Source organism: Lathyrus oleraceus, chromosome 4 (genome assembly GCF_024323335.1).
Source record: "Lathyrus oleraceus cultivar Zhongwan6 chromosome 4, CAAS_Psat_ZW6_1.0, whole genome shotgun sequence".
NCBI lineage: Eukaryota > Viridiplantae > Streptophyta > Magnoliopsida > Fabales > Fabaceae > Lathyrus > Lathyrus oleraceus.
In genome coordinates, this window is record NC_066582.1 from 158,092,111 (window position 1) to 158,108,686 (window position 16,576).

Genomic DNA, 16,576 nt, shown 5'->3' on the forward strand with positions numbered 1-16,576 from the left:
GGTAATGTGACAAGAAACAAGGCAAGGTTGGTGGCTCAAGGGTACACTCAAATAGAAGGAGTGGAATTTGATGAAACTTTTTCTCCAATTTACGAGAGTTGAGTCCATTAGATTACTGCCAGGAACTCCATGCATGATGAAATTAAGATAGTATCAAATGGATGTCAAAAGTTATTTTTTGAATGGTTATCTCAATGGAGAAGTCTATGTAGTGCAATCAAAGGAGTTCATTGGTCCCGGTTTTGCAGACCACGCGTACAAGTTAAAGACAACTATTTATGGGATAAAGCAAGCTCCAAGAACATAGTATGAAAGAGTAAGGAAATGTTTGATCAATAATGGATACAAAAGAGGAGGAATAGATAAAACTCTATTTGTGAAGATAGATGGAGGAAAACTCATGGTAGCACAAATCTATGTTGATAACATTGTCTTTGGAGGGACGTCAGACTCGATGGTGGAGCATTTTGTCTAACAAATGAAGTATGAATTTGAGATGAGTCTTGGAGGAGAACTCACTTACTTTCTTGGTCTCCAAGTTAAGCAAATGGAAGACATCATCTTTCTATCTCAAAGCAAGTATGCTAAAAGTATAGTGAAAAAGTTTGGTCTTGACAATGCTAGCCCCAAAAGAACTCATGCTTCTACTTATGTGAAAGTGGCTAAGGGTGAAAATAGAGTTAATGTAGATCAAAGCTTGTATAGAAGCATGATTGGAATTCTTCTCTACCTCATAACAATTAGACATGGCATCACATTTTATGTAGGATATTGTGATACTGATTGGGATGGAAGTATTGATAATAGAGATAACACCTCTGATGGATGTTTCTTCCTTGGCAACAACTTAATATCTTTGTTAATAAAGAAGAAAAAATATGTCTCATCATCTACTATTGAAGATGAGTATATTGATTCAGGGAGCAGTTGTACTTAATTGCTCTAGATGAAACAAATGTTGAAGGAGTACAATGTGGGTCAAGATGTCATGACTTTGTTTTATGACAAATTTAGTGCTATCAATATTTCAAAGAATCATCCTCAACATAGTAAACCAAGAATATTGACATTCATCATCACTTACTTAGGGAGCTTATTGAAGATAAAGTTATAGCTCTTGAACATGTGGCAACTGAAAAATAGTCGACTGGCATTTTCACTAAGGCATTAGATGCAGTCCACTTTAAAAAGTTAAGGAGTGCACTTGGTGTCTGCATTTGTGAGAATCAATAGCAGTAAAATCTAGGGAGCCGTGCATGGGAGTTTCTCTCTCTCTTTTGGTTTGTGTTGCACATGAAACAAAGCGGTTTTTTCTTGTTTCAAAACCTTCTTTTATATGGACCTTCGTTACAAGAAAGAACTACTTTCACCCTTCTTGCTCTCTGAAAACTTCTTATTCTCTTCCCTCTAGTGCTAAGTTTTTCAATATGAGTCAAAATCCTAAAAATCCAAAGACTCGTTCCTCTAAAGGAACCAGTATCAACAAGATTATTGATAGATTTCTAGAAGCTGAGAATAATAAGAACAAGGAAGTTGGTTATGGTTCTTCTGTAAGGTTGTGGATTCACATGCTGGATCATCATGTGAAGCATCTGTGACATGGAAGAAATCGGTGACCAAGATGAAAACTTTGAAGAAGAGGCATGTTCAAACTCATGAATCTGACTCAGAGGCTGATGTAGACCGGGTTACCTTCATGAATTCAAGAGGATGAACTGAATATCAAATATGAAGGATGTTGATTCCAGGTGTTTTTGCTTAGTTTGGTTGGCCCTTGTATTTTGGGTATATTTTGTTTCCTTTGATTGGGTTTGTAATGACTTTATTGCCAATAACTTTGTTTGGTGCTCAAACATCATGGTTAAGCAAATGTCCATTTAATTGTTGACAATTTTTTACTCCTGATATGTGTGTATGTACTAACATACTAACCTCTGAGATGATTGGCAAATTTCTAAGGTACACCTTTTCCAAATTATGGCAAAATGGGGGAGTAATGGTGTGTGTAGTGGAATGGTGTAACTACTGACTTGACTACTGAATTTGTGATGTATAAGGATATGATCTTATGTTGACCTTATATATCTTATTGTATTTAGTAATTGCTTATCTGTGTAGTACTAACTGATCTGACACTACTATAAATACTACATTTCATGACGAAGCTTTTACCCCGATTATTGAAAAACCAAGGCCAAATGACTCGGAAAGCTATATATATATATATATATATATATATATATATATATATATTAAGAAACTTTATCTTTCACCTTAGTTTTATAGGAAAACTGACGTAAAATGTTGTTCGGTATTTGAGCTTCGATTTCCAACTCCTGCAATTTTATGTTTTATTTACATATAATAGGTGACTTTAGTTTTTATACATTTTATGTAGGATATTATCCCTCGGTTGTTGAAGAAAACTAAGATAAAAACTCTAACAACAATTTTTATTCCTTCAAAATTATAATGTTTTGTCTCATTCGCTTTTTGCACCCTAGCGAACGAAAGGAACCCATTCTTTTGTAGCAAACGAAAGATTTTATCAATACTCAGAACCACCAACCTTCTTCTCCGAGGAGTAAGTAAGCTCGAATTTTTCTCCGTTGAGTCTCTAATCACATTTTCGGTATGTACAAATTCTCCATTGTTGTTTTTGTTATTTTCGTCATTGATGTTGAAGCCATAGGTCGTCGTTGTTGTTGTTGTTGTTGTTGTTGTTTCATTGTTGATATTGTTGTCACATGTGGTTGTTGTTGTTATTATGGGATTTGAGACTTATATTGTTTACTATAATGTTTTTATGATATTTGTTGTTGTTCTGGTAGTTATTGTTGGTTGTGTATTATTTTTATTTTATTTTCAGAAGTTGTATGTGATTATGGATTGTAATTTGATGAAGGCCAAAAGATTAAGTAAAGAGTGTGATAATAGAGTGATTCAATTTCTTAATTTGCGGGAGAAAAAAACCTTCATGAGGAGAAGGGGATTTTTTGGTATCCCTGTAAAATTTGCCGAAATATGCACAAATATCCAAGGGATGAAATATTCAATCATTTAGGTTGTGATGGAATTATTCAAAATTACACGAAATGGGTATGACATGGTGAAGTGACAAAAAAAATACCCATGTCACCTACAGTTGAAGATGATGATGAATTTATGAATGATACTCTAGAAGACATGATTCGTGATATTGGGATAGATGCTTTCAAGAATGCTAATGTGGTAGATACTCTACAAAAAGACATGGAAGAGTCATTGTATCAGGGATGCAAAAGTTTTACAAGATTGTCAGTTGTTTAAGGCTATTTAATCTTAAGGTAAAAAGTGGGTCTACGGATAAAAGTTTTACTGAGTTGCCTGAATTGTTGCAAGAAATGCTTCCAGAAGGTAACATGTTACCGAACCGTAGTGATGAGGCCAAAAAGATATTGTGTCTAATGGGTTTGGGTTATGTCAAAATACATGCATGTCATAATGCTTGCATATTATTATGAAATATTATGAAAACTTGAAGGAGTTCTTGAGATGTGGGGAGTCATGCTACAAGAAGAAGGCCAATAATGTTGAAGACGATGATAATGTAACTAGAAAAGGTGTTCCTTCTAAGGTGATATGGTACCTACCAATAACTCAAAGGTTCAAGAGATTGTTTGCTTAAATCAAGTGATGCAAAGAATACTAAATGACATGCAAATGAAAGAGCGTGTGATGGAAAAATTCGCCATGTAGCTGATTCATTGCAATGAAAGAAAATTGATTCCTTGTTTCCAGATTTTGCACTAGAATCGAGGAACCTTAGGCTTGGACTTGCCACCGACGAAATGAACCCTTTTGGTAATTTGAGTACTAACCTTCCGCCATGGCATGTTCTTCTCATGATTTACAACCTATCTCCATGGTTGTGTATGAAGAACAAATATATGATGTTATCAATGATGATTTCGGGTCTAAAACAACCAGGAAACGAAGTAGATGTTCATTTAACTTCATTTATTGAAGATTTAAGACTTTTGTGGGAGGAAGGCATTGGTGTTGATGATGTGTAACATATGATAACTTTAAGCTGCATGCCATGTTGTTTTGCACAATTAATGACATTCATGCATGCAATAATTTGTCTAGGTACAACATCGAGGGACATAAAGTATATCCTATATGTGAGTTTGATACATGCCACCATCAATTACAAAATGGAAAAATAATGTTTATCTTGTGCATCAAATTTTTTCAAGACTTAATCATTCATACTGTAGATTGCAGAAGGCTTTTAATGGAGAGCAGGAGTTTGATTTTTCTCCAAAGCCCTTAATTAGGAAGGAAGTTTATAAAAGACAACAACATATTAAGGTTGTCTTTGGAAAGAAACTAAAAGGTAAGTAAAAAGGACTCGTGGAGAAAAATAGTTGGAAAAAGAGGTCGGTGTTCTTTGATCTTCCATATTGGTTAGTCTTGATGTAAGACATTTTCTTGATGTGATGCATATGAAGAAAAATGTATGTGATAGTTTGATTGGAACACTTCTCAATATTAAAGGAAACAAAAAAGATACTAAAAAATCCCGTGAAGATATGGCAGTGATGGGTATACGACAAGAGTTAGCCCCAAAAGAAAGGAAATAGAACATATTTGTGCCCGACTTGTCACAATCTGTCTAAAAAAGAAAAAAAAGTTTTTGTGATTGTTTGCAGGGTATCAAAGTTCCCAAGGGTACTCATCAAATATGAAGACACTTGTGTAAGAGAACAATCACAAATTAGTTGTCTTAATGTCATGATTGTCATGTCTTAATGCAACAACTTCTACCAGTGGCTATCCATAACATTTTACCAAGAAATGTAAGGGTAACTATAACCAGATAATGCTTATTCTTCAATGCTATATGTAGTAAAGTCATTAATCCTGAAAATTTAGACGAGTTGGAACATGAGGCTGTAGTTATCTTGTGTCAACTAGAGCTATTTTCCCTTCATCATTATTTGACATTATGGTTCACTTAGTTGTCTATCTAGTAAAGGATATTATAATTTATGGTACAGTTTATTTACGGTGGATTTATCTCGTAGAGAGTTACATGAAGATCTTCAAAGGGTATACAAAGAATCATCATCGTTCGAAAGCTTTGATCGTTGAATGGTATATCACAAAAGAAGCTATTGATTTTTGAACAATGTATTTGTAAGAAGCTAACTCTGTAGGAATTCCCGAGTCTCGTCATGAGGGAAGATATGATGGTAGAGGTACTCAAGGTTTAAATGTTAAAACTTTTAGACGAGATGTAGTTCTTCAAGCACATTTATATATATTGAATAACCTGGCTGAAGTTCAACCTTACTTGACCGCTCACAAAAGTCTTATAAAGGAAAAAATACCCCCAGATGAATGAAAAATGGTTGTTGACGGAGCATAACAAAACTTTGATAACTTGGTTTAATGAAAGTGTTTATAAAGAGAGTATATGTGCATCAAAGATTATTAAATGGTTGTCATGTATGCCTAAGTTTAATGTAGTTACTTTTAGTGCATACGATATTACTTTATATTCATTCTATACAAAATCAAAGAATGATTGTAGTACCATGCAAAATAGTGAGATTATGGTTGAAGCTGAATCCATGTACTTCTCTAGTGACAAAGATAACAATCATCTACTAGCATCTAGAGCATACTCTGGGTTCATTGAGGAGATTATGGAGATTGATTATGTTTCTTTTAAAGTGTCTTCATTTAAGTGCAAGTGAATTTATAGTAACACTGGTGTAGAAGCCAATGAATTAGGATTCACATGGGTTAATCTTTAAAAGACAACTTATAAGAATGAACCATTCATCACGACAACCCAAGCAAAACAAGTTTTTTATGTCACTGATCTTTCTAACACTAGATGGTCAATTGTACTTCAAGGAAAATATATTCTTGAGGGAAATCAAGATTTTAACTACGAGACCCCTTGTTTCGCAACACATGTATGTAAATCATCTAAAGAAAATGATTCAAATGATGTGCATGCTATTCGTCGTGATCATAAAGAGGGAATACGGGAAAACTAGTAAGTAAATGTTTTATATCACTTAGTAATTTATAATTATTCATTTTACTCTTTTTTATTCATTTTACTAAAGATTTAATGTTGTTGTTGATTATGCTAATTGGTTTAAATTCTTGTTCAAATTATAGGTGTTTAACAATCGGTGACAAATCTTAGCATAAAACTTTTGGACAATCTACAAGATTTTCCATTTTGGTAATTGCTTTTATTGATTAATCATTTGATTTATTTTTGTTTAAAATTATAAGGTTTGTCCAATTTTGGCTTTGTATTTGGTGTAAACTATTATTCTTTTGTGATATGGTTCTGTAATGCAGGTACAATATTTCTGTTTCAGAAATATGCAAATATGATTTTGTATTCTGTGATATGGTTCTATAATTCAGGTACAAACGAAAATATAAAAAAAAAATACCATATGTTTTAAAGTAAAACTGACGTGATAATAAAGGGCTATTACCTCAATTTTTAAATAAAACCGAGATTTTATGTTGGATACGCCATTAAACTTTGTAAATAATAAAAATGCAGATGCTGGAGTTCGAACCCAAAATCAGATGACTTTATCCTCGGTTTTTCATTATCTAAGGTGTTAAGTGGCATCTTTTCATGTCTCAATTCATTACATCGCCTCACTAGCCAAGGTTAAATATCTTTCATGTGCGATGTTAAAAGCATTATTTGTAGTAGTTTGGTTTTTGTGTGCACACATGCCAAAGCATGTGGCTTAGTATCTGGCCCCCAACTACCGCGTGTGTTGATATCTCTGTGTGTTAGTATTAACTTCTGAAATTTGTCTATTGACTACTAACTACGTAAACATGCATGACTAACTCATATTGAATGATTACATGTTGATTGTTTATAGAGAATTGTATGTAACAAACTTATAATATTGTGTGTGTGTGTAACTACCTCATGATTTATGAATTATGCTATGTTATGTGTGCTTTTGTTGCTGCTAATGTATGCTATATTCTTCTTTTGTTGTTGATGTTTGGTTGATGACATGCTATTAGTGCACGTCATTTAGCAAGAAAAACTATCAAATTTTGACAAGAATTTAGCAATTTAGAAGCATTTAAGTGAAAAAGTTGGAAAAAGCACTTTTCGGTGAAGAAAAGGACTTAGTGATCAAATTGGTGAGAAAAGGAACAAAAACACACTGAACCCCTTAGATTTTACGCGGCCATAACGCACCCACGCAATCTCTAACGCGCCCATGTTGAAAAGCAATGCGCTCATGTTGAAGTAATGATGGCACGCATTGCATCTATTTGCCTGTCACATTTTTAAGTAACTTTATAAGGAAAAGAGAGAGAGAGAAAAGAGGGGTTCAACTACCAAGATCAAAAAGTGATATTTTATAGCGGTTTTGGAGCTTTTCGAGGCCATTGATGTGATTGGAGAGCTTCTTCTTCAATGATTTTTCATGCTCTTTGAATCTAAACTATTAGTATTTATTAATTTCAGTATGAGTAGCTAGATTCCTCTAGATTAGGTCAAATTTGATGATGAACCTATTTTTGCTTGATTAGGACATATGATTGGATGATGTTAATGTTATTATTATGACGTATTGTTATTATTCAGTTATTGATTATGCTAATTGCTTTTTGATTGTTACGACATTCGTATCGATATTGATAAGTAGTGAATACCGACCCTAGGGTTATTTATATGAACTACATTAACTGTTGAATTCTCTAATTGGCTAGGGATAGTACGATTATGAACTGTGACTTAGGGATTAACATGTTTTGTTGCCTAATCTGACGGGAAAATTGGCCAGACAGATCGAGGAGTTGGCGCTTAGATTAGTGAGCTACACGGCAAAGGAATGGGTGTAATGGTAGAGTTAGTATGTCATGTAACTCTATAGTCAATACATGTCTGTTAATGTGTGTTTCATCAATTAAGTAGAAATAGGGGATTCTGATAATGTGACTTTGACGCTTTTTTCATCATCGTTATAAAAATATTTTCTTGTGTTTTCGACCAAAATAATCTTAACCCCCCCCCCACCACACACACACACACACACACACACACACACACACACACACACACATACACACATAATTATCGTTTTTATTTACATCGCATAACATATCTTGTTTTAAGTTTACAATCCCTGGGGAGAAAATTTTATTTTTATTACTTCGGTAACAACACTAGTACATTTGCTATTAAATTTTCCATCATTGGTCTAAGTATATCTTTGATACTTAGTTGTATTTCTTCTTGAAAAGTTGTTTTGCCAAATTTTTCCAAAGAGGGAGATTGTTGGTCCTTTTAGGATTGACTGCATTATGCAAAACAATTTAGAGTTTGTTCAAGCTGTTCTAGTGAAGAAGGGACACATGCGGAACACGATGTTCCAACATGTGTGCTGCAACATCTGATCTCTGACAACAAACATATGGTATTGTAGTTTTGGTTCAAAAGTATTATACTTTCTACAATAGAAGATCTACAAGTCAAGGAGAAAAGTTAATTTGGATGTACTGGTGCAACATCTGGAATACGGTGTTCCGTCACGTGGCAGTGCAACATCTGGCACTGGTTAGCAGGCCATGATGGATATTATTATATAAGGAGACTTAATTCTCATGTTTTCTTTGAGGTTTTGTACGCAAGATTAAGTTCTTTGTCTCTAGGATTTGTGAGTATTTTATTTATTGTATTCCATGCTAATGTAATCATAGGATTAGTGTTGAACTTGTGTACACCCCTTTATGTTTCAGTAACTTAGCATATTTGTTGGTTTGTCTTAGTTGAGTTGTAAATTCAACAATCAATGTCATTGTTATTGAGGTTGATCAGTAGGGGTTAGTGGTTGAAGAAAGTGATATGGATTTTCATATTTTGAGGTTGATGTTCATAGAAGACTAATTGTACAAATTCGAAGTAGTTAATTTCCTTTTATTGGATAAAGTACCCTCCAGACGTAGTTGTTGTTTGCACCAGGTTACTAATATATTATGTTTTTATTGCTTTCTACATTGTGTCTTTATTACTGTTTTATTATTGTCATGCTGGTTTAAAAATTTGGGTCAGTTGCCTTAACATCGTGTCCAACATATATCCCCTCAGGAACAAAATTACACTTTGCTTCAGCCCCATCTCATGCGCCTCAAGAAATGCTTGTAATTATTCAAGCTTCATCTTTGACAAATCTTTAGATTCTTCAATTGCTACCACAACGTGATCAACCTAGACTAGAAGACCCATTAACACCTTCTGCAATTCATAGGTCTTTTCTCCACATGACTTCCTCTGATTTATCAAAGCCACCATCTTTGAGAAGAACTCAACAATGATTTCATCATCTTTCATATGCAAGTTTGAATATTGCTTCCTCAAAGATTGCAGTTTCACTTTCTTTAACTTTTCATTTCCACCATACAACTTCTTGAGAGTATCCCAAACCTCCTTGGTCGTTTCTTGCTCGATAGTTTTCTCTAAGATATTCGAATCCACACACTGATGGATCAAGAACAAACCTTTCTCGTCTTTCTTGCTCAATTCACGATGAGCAGCTCTTTGTGCCTCAGTAGCATTTGCCTCTAATGCCAAGAAATCATCATTCACGATTTCAAGTACATCCTGAAATCTAAATATGACTTTGATCTATGCACACGATCTATCATAGTTTTCTCCCTTTAAAACTTGTAGATTGGACGGGAATCAGTGCTCTTGATACCAATTTTTTGGGTAACTTGTATCACAAATTACTTGACAAATGAGGATAAATTGAGAGAAAATTAGACAGTGATTGATGGAAAAGACTTTATTGATTATGTGTGCATTTCAATTACACGGAGAGATGATATTTATAGACACACGAATCACCCAAATTAAAATTAAAATAAACTGTCTAAAATAAAATTGATATATCCGCCTGGGTATACGATATATCCCCAAATATATTCTTAAAGTAGTTTGTCTAACTAAATCTAATATACCCATATAGGTCTATAATATATCAAAAGGATATTCTTAAATCAGTCTGAATTAACCACAATAATAAAGTGGAAAATTTGCATATTTAGTCCTTTGAAATCAATCATTTTATATGATTTTTTTAATGAGAAAGCATTATATGATATTCATAAAATAGGGAGATTATCGAGTTTTAAGCATGGAAATAATGATACTAGGTTCGATTTTCATATTTTAACTTGTCAAGAATATCACTATGAATGCAAGCATATCTATGACACATATGGACTCTTGGTTAACCGCTCTACAAGTTACACCAAACTAGTAGTATTTCTGTCCTTACGCACATATATTGATATAATATGCTTATTTGTTTACAAAATATAATAAAAATAAAATGGAAGAAGAACAGAATTTCTTAATGAAAAAAAATTATTTTGAAAGAGATATATGTAAAAGATGAAATCTAAGCGGAACAAGCAAAACCCTTGCATACATACATGTACTTGTTTTTGTACGCACAAAATTTGTGCATTTATAGACCTTCGACAAAATAAATAAATTGTGAAATATATTTAATTAATTTATAAGTGTTATATATTTTTTTTATATTTGGATCATAAACATAATTTTTTTTTATATAAAAATATTTGGATTGACAGTATATTTTTACTTTTTACCCGTACATAAATTCTATTTTTGTTTTGGTATTATTTATAAACATATTTGAATCAATAATAAATTTGTTATCATTTCTATCTATAAAAATATTTAAGTATTTGAATCAAATATATATATATATATATATATATATATATATATATATATATATATATATATATATATATATATATATATATATATATATATATATATATATATATATATATATATATATATATATATATATAAAAACATTTGAATCAATAATATATTTATTTTTATATTTGTAATTGTACGTCATATGTTGTCTTTTTAAAAAACAACATCAAATAAATAAATATTAAATAATATGAATTAAAAAAATATAGTAACACTTCCTTTCACCACTATTTCTTTTGATGTAACTTTTTTGTGCCCGGCATGGAAGAACACTTTACAATACTCAATCTCCAGAAAATCGTTTTCTATAGAAACAAATTTAATGTCTATAAAGCAAACATATACATGACATTTCAAATAGAAGACAGCCATAAGTCCATTGATTTTTAAAATTTGTTAGGCTGTTTAGTATTATTACCTAATTATATATTGACACCTGGTACATAACAATTAATTATTAAATAGTATTCAATTTATTAATTGTAGTAAAAAATATTTTTAAATGATTTTTTTTATGTGACGTCAACGTGGGAGCAAATGACAAAATGTTTGATGTGGTCCAAGTAACATTGCCATATCATTGTCATCTTTATAAATTTTTGAATTAAAAAAAAATCCAAAAAAATTCAATAGAAAAACTAAAAAGTCTGGTTTTTCTAAATGGAGACTACAAAAAAAATCAGTTTAGAGAGATCACAATTTCATTTAAGGCTTAATTATTTTATACTTTTTTATTTACTATACATAAACAATAATTATAAATATGCAGTAAATATGTTTTTATTAAACTCTATCTTATTATAAGCACCTTTAATTTGTTTTACATATTTTTTTCATTCACATAAACTTTAAAAAATTATATAATTTATTTTAAATCTTTTTGAATTAATTTTAGTTTAAATTAAACTAACTCTACCAAAGTTCCATTTCATACTTTTTTACTTTTAAAATTAAAAAATAAATTTAATAACTTCAAGTTTAGTTACACACATTTTTTTGAATAGTTTCTCGTATTTTAAAAAATTACACATTTTTATAATTATTTTTTTAATTATATTAATTTTAATTAATAGAATCCATTGTATTGTACATACGTTCAGTTGATTGAAAAATAACACTCTTTTTTCAGTATTTGGATCAATAACTGGATAATTGAATTAACAATGTACATCTTTCATCTCCATTAAAAAGAATATAGCATCAGAGTAAATGTAGTAAGTTATAATTTAAAAAACCTTTTTGTTTTGAATAAAGATATACGAAATAACCTAATTCTTTTCACATATATTTTATCAGTTTCACATTTGCGATAAAAATACTTACTAAATATAAATGATTTATAAAATATTTTTATAATATTATAATTTATATTATTAAAATTATTTATGGTCAGTTTGTTTTGAGTTTTTTTTAAATGATTTTTATAGTTTTACATGTTTTGGTGTAAAAAATTTATAAAAATTTATATAAAATTTTTAAACAAAAATTTGGTTTGAAAATTGTTATTCTTAAAATGTTATTTTAGGTATTTAATCATCGAAATTATTTTTGGATATCAAATTTTCAAAAAACCACTTAATTTTGAAGTTATTTCAAATAGTTTTTTATAAAGATCATTTTTGAGATACAATTTTTTTTTTTAAATTATGATTTTGATTTTCAATATATTTAATATCAAAATTAGTCTTTTATTTTAAATATTTATATCGTTGTAATTTTATAATAACACGCTAGCATAGTATCAGTTTTGACAGGATCTATCTTTGATTAAATTTTATATAGATGTAACTTTGCAATAACATATTTTATTCTTTCAACAAAATAATTATCCAACACAGACACTTAATATACCCTATTATAACAAAAATGTATTAAAATTAAAACCAATAAAACTATTAATAGGAAATTGAAATATGATCTAACTTCTTTCTAATCATAAATATTCAAAGAAATATTCATCGGAACAAAAAAAAATCAATACTAAATCAAAAGTTGAAATAAATGCTAATAACAGAAGTTATGTGATACATATTATTGAAACGCCGGTCTCTTCCTCTCTTTCCTACATTATTATATCTGTAACACCCATATAGAATACATGTCGAGAATTTACATATTATACCAATTGTAATGTTGGTACTTAAATACATAAGTGCCTAGTGGCAACATTGTACATATTATATGCCCAAAAGAAATACAAACATGGCACAATATATACAAGGGTGCCCAAAATAAAACTAGGAACTAGATCATTATAGAATGATCTCAAAAGAGATATCTACGCAACAGAAAAAGCCATAAAAAACATCCAACAAGCAAGGACATCAAGCTATCTTGTTACCCTTCACATGCTTAGAACTACCTGAAAAATAATCAATAACATGGAGGGAGATAATAATCATAATGGATTCCCTATCTTATGGATCCACTCAGCTCTACAAGGTCCTAATCAAAATCCTAACTCAAGTCATAAGGGGGAAAAATAGTTAAGTTCACAAAACTCACAATGTATGGAAACATGCATCTTGAGTTCACTAACTCAAACAATCACTAATCAGAAACCATATCAAGGTATCTTTCCCCGACCAATCCTACGTTTAGGATTCTCGACACGGGTCACGAATCCTTGTATATACTTTTTATTTGCATCAAAATAATGTTTTAGTTGCATTAAAATCTTTTTTATTAAATTCACCTTGCATTAAATATTTTTTGCATTAAACTTTTTTGCATAAGAAGTTATTTATTTATGTTGCATTTGATGAGTCATCACCCAAAAAGATGGACAAAGGTATTTGTTCTAATGTTTCAGGTCTGATAACGAAGAAGTTGATCAATGATGAAAGTCCTAAAGATGATTCTCCTCCTTCATAAAAGGATGAAGATATTAATGAATATAAAGTGGAAATCTTACACGATGATGAAAAACAAGAGACCTCGAACCAACTACCTCAAGATTGAACGATCGCAAAAGATCATCTGTTAGATAAAATTCTGGGAGATATCAAAAGAGGTGTAAGTACTAGATCTCAGGTCAATATTTTTTGTAATTACTTTGCGTTCATTTCTCAAATTAAACCTAAATCGATATCTGATGCTTTACTTGATTATGTATGATTATTTGCTATGCAAGATGGGTATTTAGGAACAAGATGGATGAGAATGGTTATTTTCTAAATCGATAATGAATGTAATGACGTTTGGGACCGTGTTCCGCGTCTAGTTGATAAAATCATCATTGACACTAGATGGGTATTTAGGAACAAGATGGATGAAAATGGTGTAATTTCTATAAATAAAGCAAGACTAGTGGCAAAAAGGTATAGTCAAGTTGAAGGAATAAACTATGAGGAGACTTATGCTCCTGTAGCTCATCTAGAAACTATTAGACTCCTTTTGGCATTCACTTGTTGCCTGAGTTTTAAGCTTTATCAAATGGACCTTAAATATGCTTTTCTTAACTGCTATATAAATGAAGAGGTATATGTCTCTCAAACTCTTGGGTTTGAGGATCACGATAATCCTAACTATGTTTTTAAATTGAAAAGATCTCTCTATGGTCTCAAACAAGCTCCAATAGCTTGGTATGAGCAATTGAGTGGATTTTTACTCAAACAAGGATTCAATCATGGTAAAGTAAACACCACTTTGTTTATTAAACACAAAGAAAAGCATACTATTTTAGTTCAAATATATGTAGATGATATTATTTTCATTCCTACTAATGAATCTCTTTGTCGAGAGTTTGTAAGTTTGATGCAGGGCGAGTTTGAAATGTCTCATATGGGAGAGCTCACATAGTTTCTAGGATTGTAAGTTAAGCAAGCCGAAGAAGGAACTTTCATAAGTAAGGTATTTCTTAGAGCTTCTCAAGAAGTTCTACATGAAAAATTTAAGAAACGTTTCAACCCATACGGCCTCAAATATGCTCATTAACAAATACGAGAATGGATTCGATTTTTAGATCACCAGGTATAGAGGTATAATCGGATCTTTACTCTATTTAATGGCGAGTCTTCTAGATATGATGTTTAGTGTAAGCATGCATGTTATATATCAAGTGTCACCTAAGGAATCCCACTTTAAGATGATAAAAAGAATTTTGAGGTATCTTAACGGAAACTTCTAACACAATATTTGGTATCCTAAAGTTAATGCATGTAGCTTAGTAGGCTTTTCTAATTATGATTTTGTGGGGTGCAAGTTGGATAGGAAAAGTAATAGTGGTAGTAGTCATTTATTTGGAAGATGTTTAGTTTCTTGGTACAGTAGAAAGCAGCATAGTATTGCCCTTTCTACCGTTGAAGTTGAATATGTAGTCGTTGGTAGTTGTTATACATAAGTCATATGGCTAAAGCAACAATTGCTAGATTATGATTTAAAACTTGACTACATTCCTATTAAGTACGATAAGTATCACTAAGAATCTGGTACCACATTCACGAATTACACACATTGAGATTCGACACCATTTTTATAGAGATCATGTTGAAAAAGGGGATGTTGTTTTTTAATATGTTGACATTAAAATCAGTTTGCTGTCATTTTTACAAAACCATTGTCTTCTGAATCTTTTCACAAGATCTGTAGGGATTTGAGAATCTTAGATTTCTAGTGCTTTAAATAGATTGAGAACTCTATTTAATTTTATTTTCTATGTATATTTTATTTTCACTAAAACTATTTTGTAGCAAATCATAGTTTCACCGACTACATTGGCATGTCTTTATAACTCTTGTATTTGATTTATATCATTGTGTGTATGTTTGTTCTTAATTTATTAATTAGTTTGCTTATTACCTTATTTAGATTACTCATTCATATCTAGCATGTTTTTTTATTATTCTTATTTGCATTTAATATCTTTTTAAATGTCTGTTGCTAATCATGTGCATTTGAGCATTCATATACTTGTTCATGCATTATTTAATATTATTTTTTCATAATAAGGTTTGGTCACTTAATTGTATGTTGTTGAATGTTGTTTCATGTCTATATTGAATTTTGTTGCATGTAGCATGTATTTCTTCATGTTCTGTATCTGATTTTTGTTATTGCATATTCTTCTCAGTTGTTTAACTCACGTGTTCATCTAAAAAAATTTGTTTGTGGTTTTTTTTAGATTCATTTGAATCTATCTCTTTTTTATGTTGTAAAAGGGGGAGAAGTTATAATGTGAGTCTAGAATTGTTTTATACGTTTTATGTCGTGTTGTTTGTATGCAATGTTTAAGGGGGAGCACAAGCATTATTGTTTTTCGCTCATGTCGCCTCAATGCCAAGTGAAATATTTCCAAGCATAAAATAAGGGGAGACTAAAGTTTCATGCCTCTAATACATTCAGGGGGAGAACCCCAATACAGTTTTGTTGTTTGTCTTATCGCTTTCTCTTCATTTCTTATTGTATATTGAGTCTCCTTCATGATTGCACATCTCTTAATCAAGTTTTGAAATGATTTGTTTTTAGCATGCATAAATTAATTGTTATATTTGAGTTTGATCATGTTTTTTTAGTCAATTTCTTGAGTTTGTGGAACAAGAACCACATGCGTTATTGATTCAAGTTAGATGGAAAGAAAAATCTCAAAGTATTTTGAAAATCATGAAAATTTGAGATTTTATGTGCATGATTTGAATCATGTACATATACTGACTCAAATCGAATTGAACAAATGCAAACCAAATTTTTTCAAACACTCTGACTCGAATTAGGAAGCTTTGTGACTCGAATCACAAGATGTACTTGATTCAAATT

At 31.0% G+C, this 16,576-nt stretch overlaps 1 protein-coding gene across 1 annotated transcript; it reads left to right on the forward strand.

The window, feature by feature from the left end:
* Positions 1-478: 478 nt before the first annotated feature.
* Positions 479-937, forward strand: LOC127136499 (uncharacterized mitochondrial protein AtMg00810-like). The gene has a single exon (XM_051063047.1). The coding sequence runs from the start codon at positions 479-481 to the stop codon at positions 935-937; it is 459 nt and encodes a 152-aa protein (XP_050919004.1).
* Positions 938-16,576: the final 15,639 nt, after the last annotated feature.

Bases quoted from the DNA above. Each gene is read 5' to 3' on its own strand.
- LOC127136499 (XM_051063047.1), top strand. From the start codon at position 479: ATGAAGTATGAATTTGAGATGAGTCTTGGAGGAGAACTCACTTACTTT.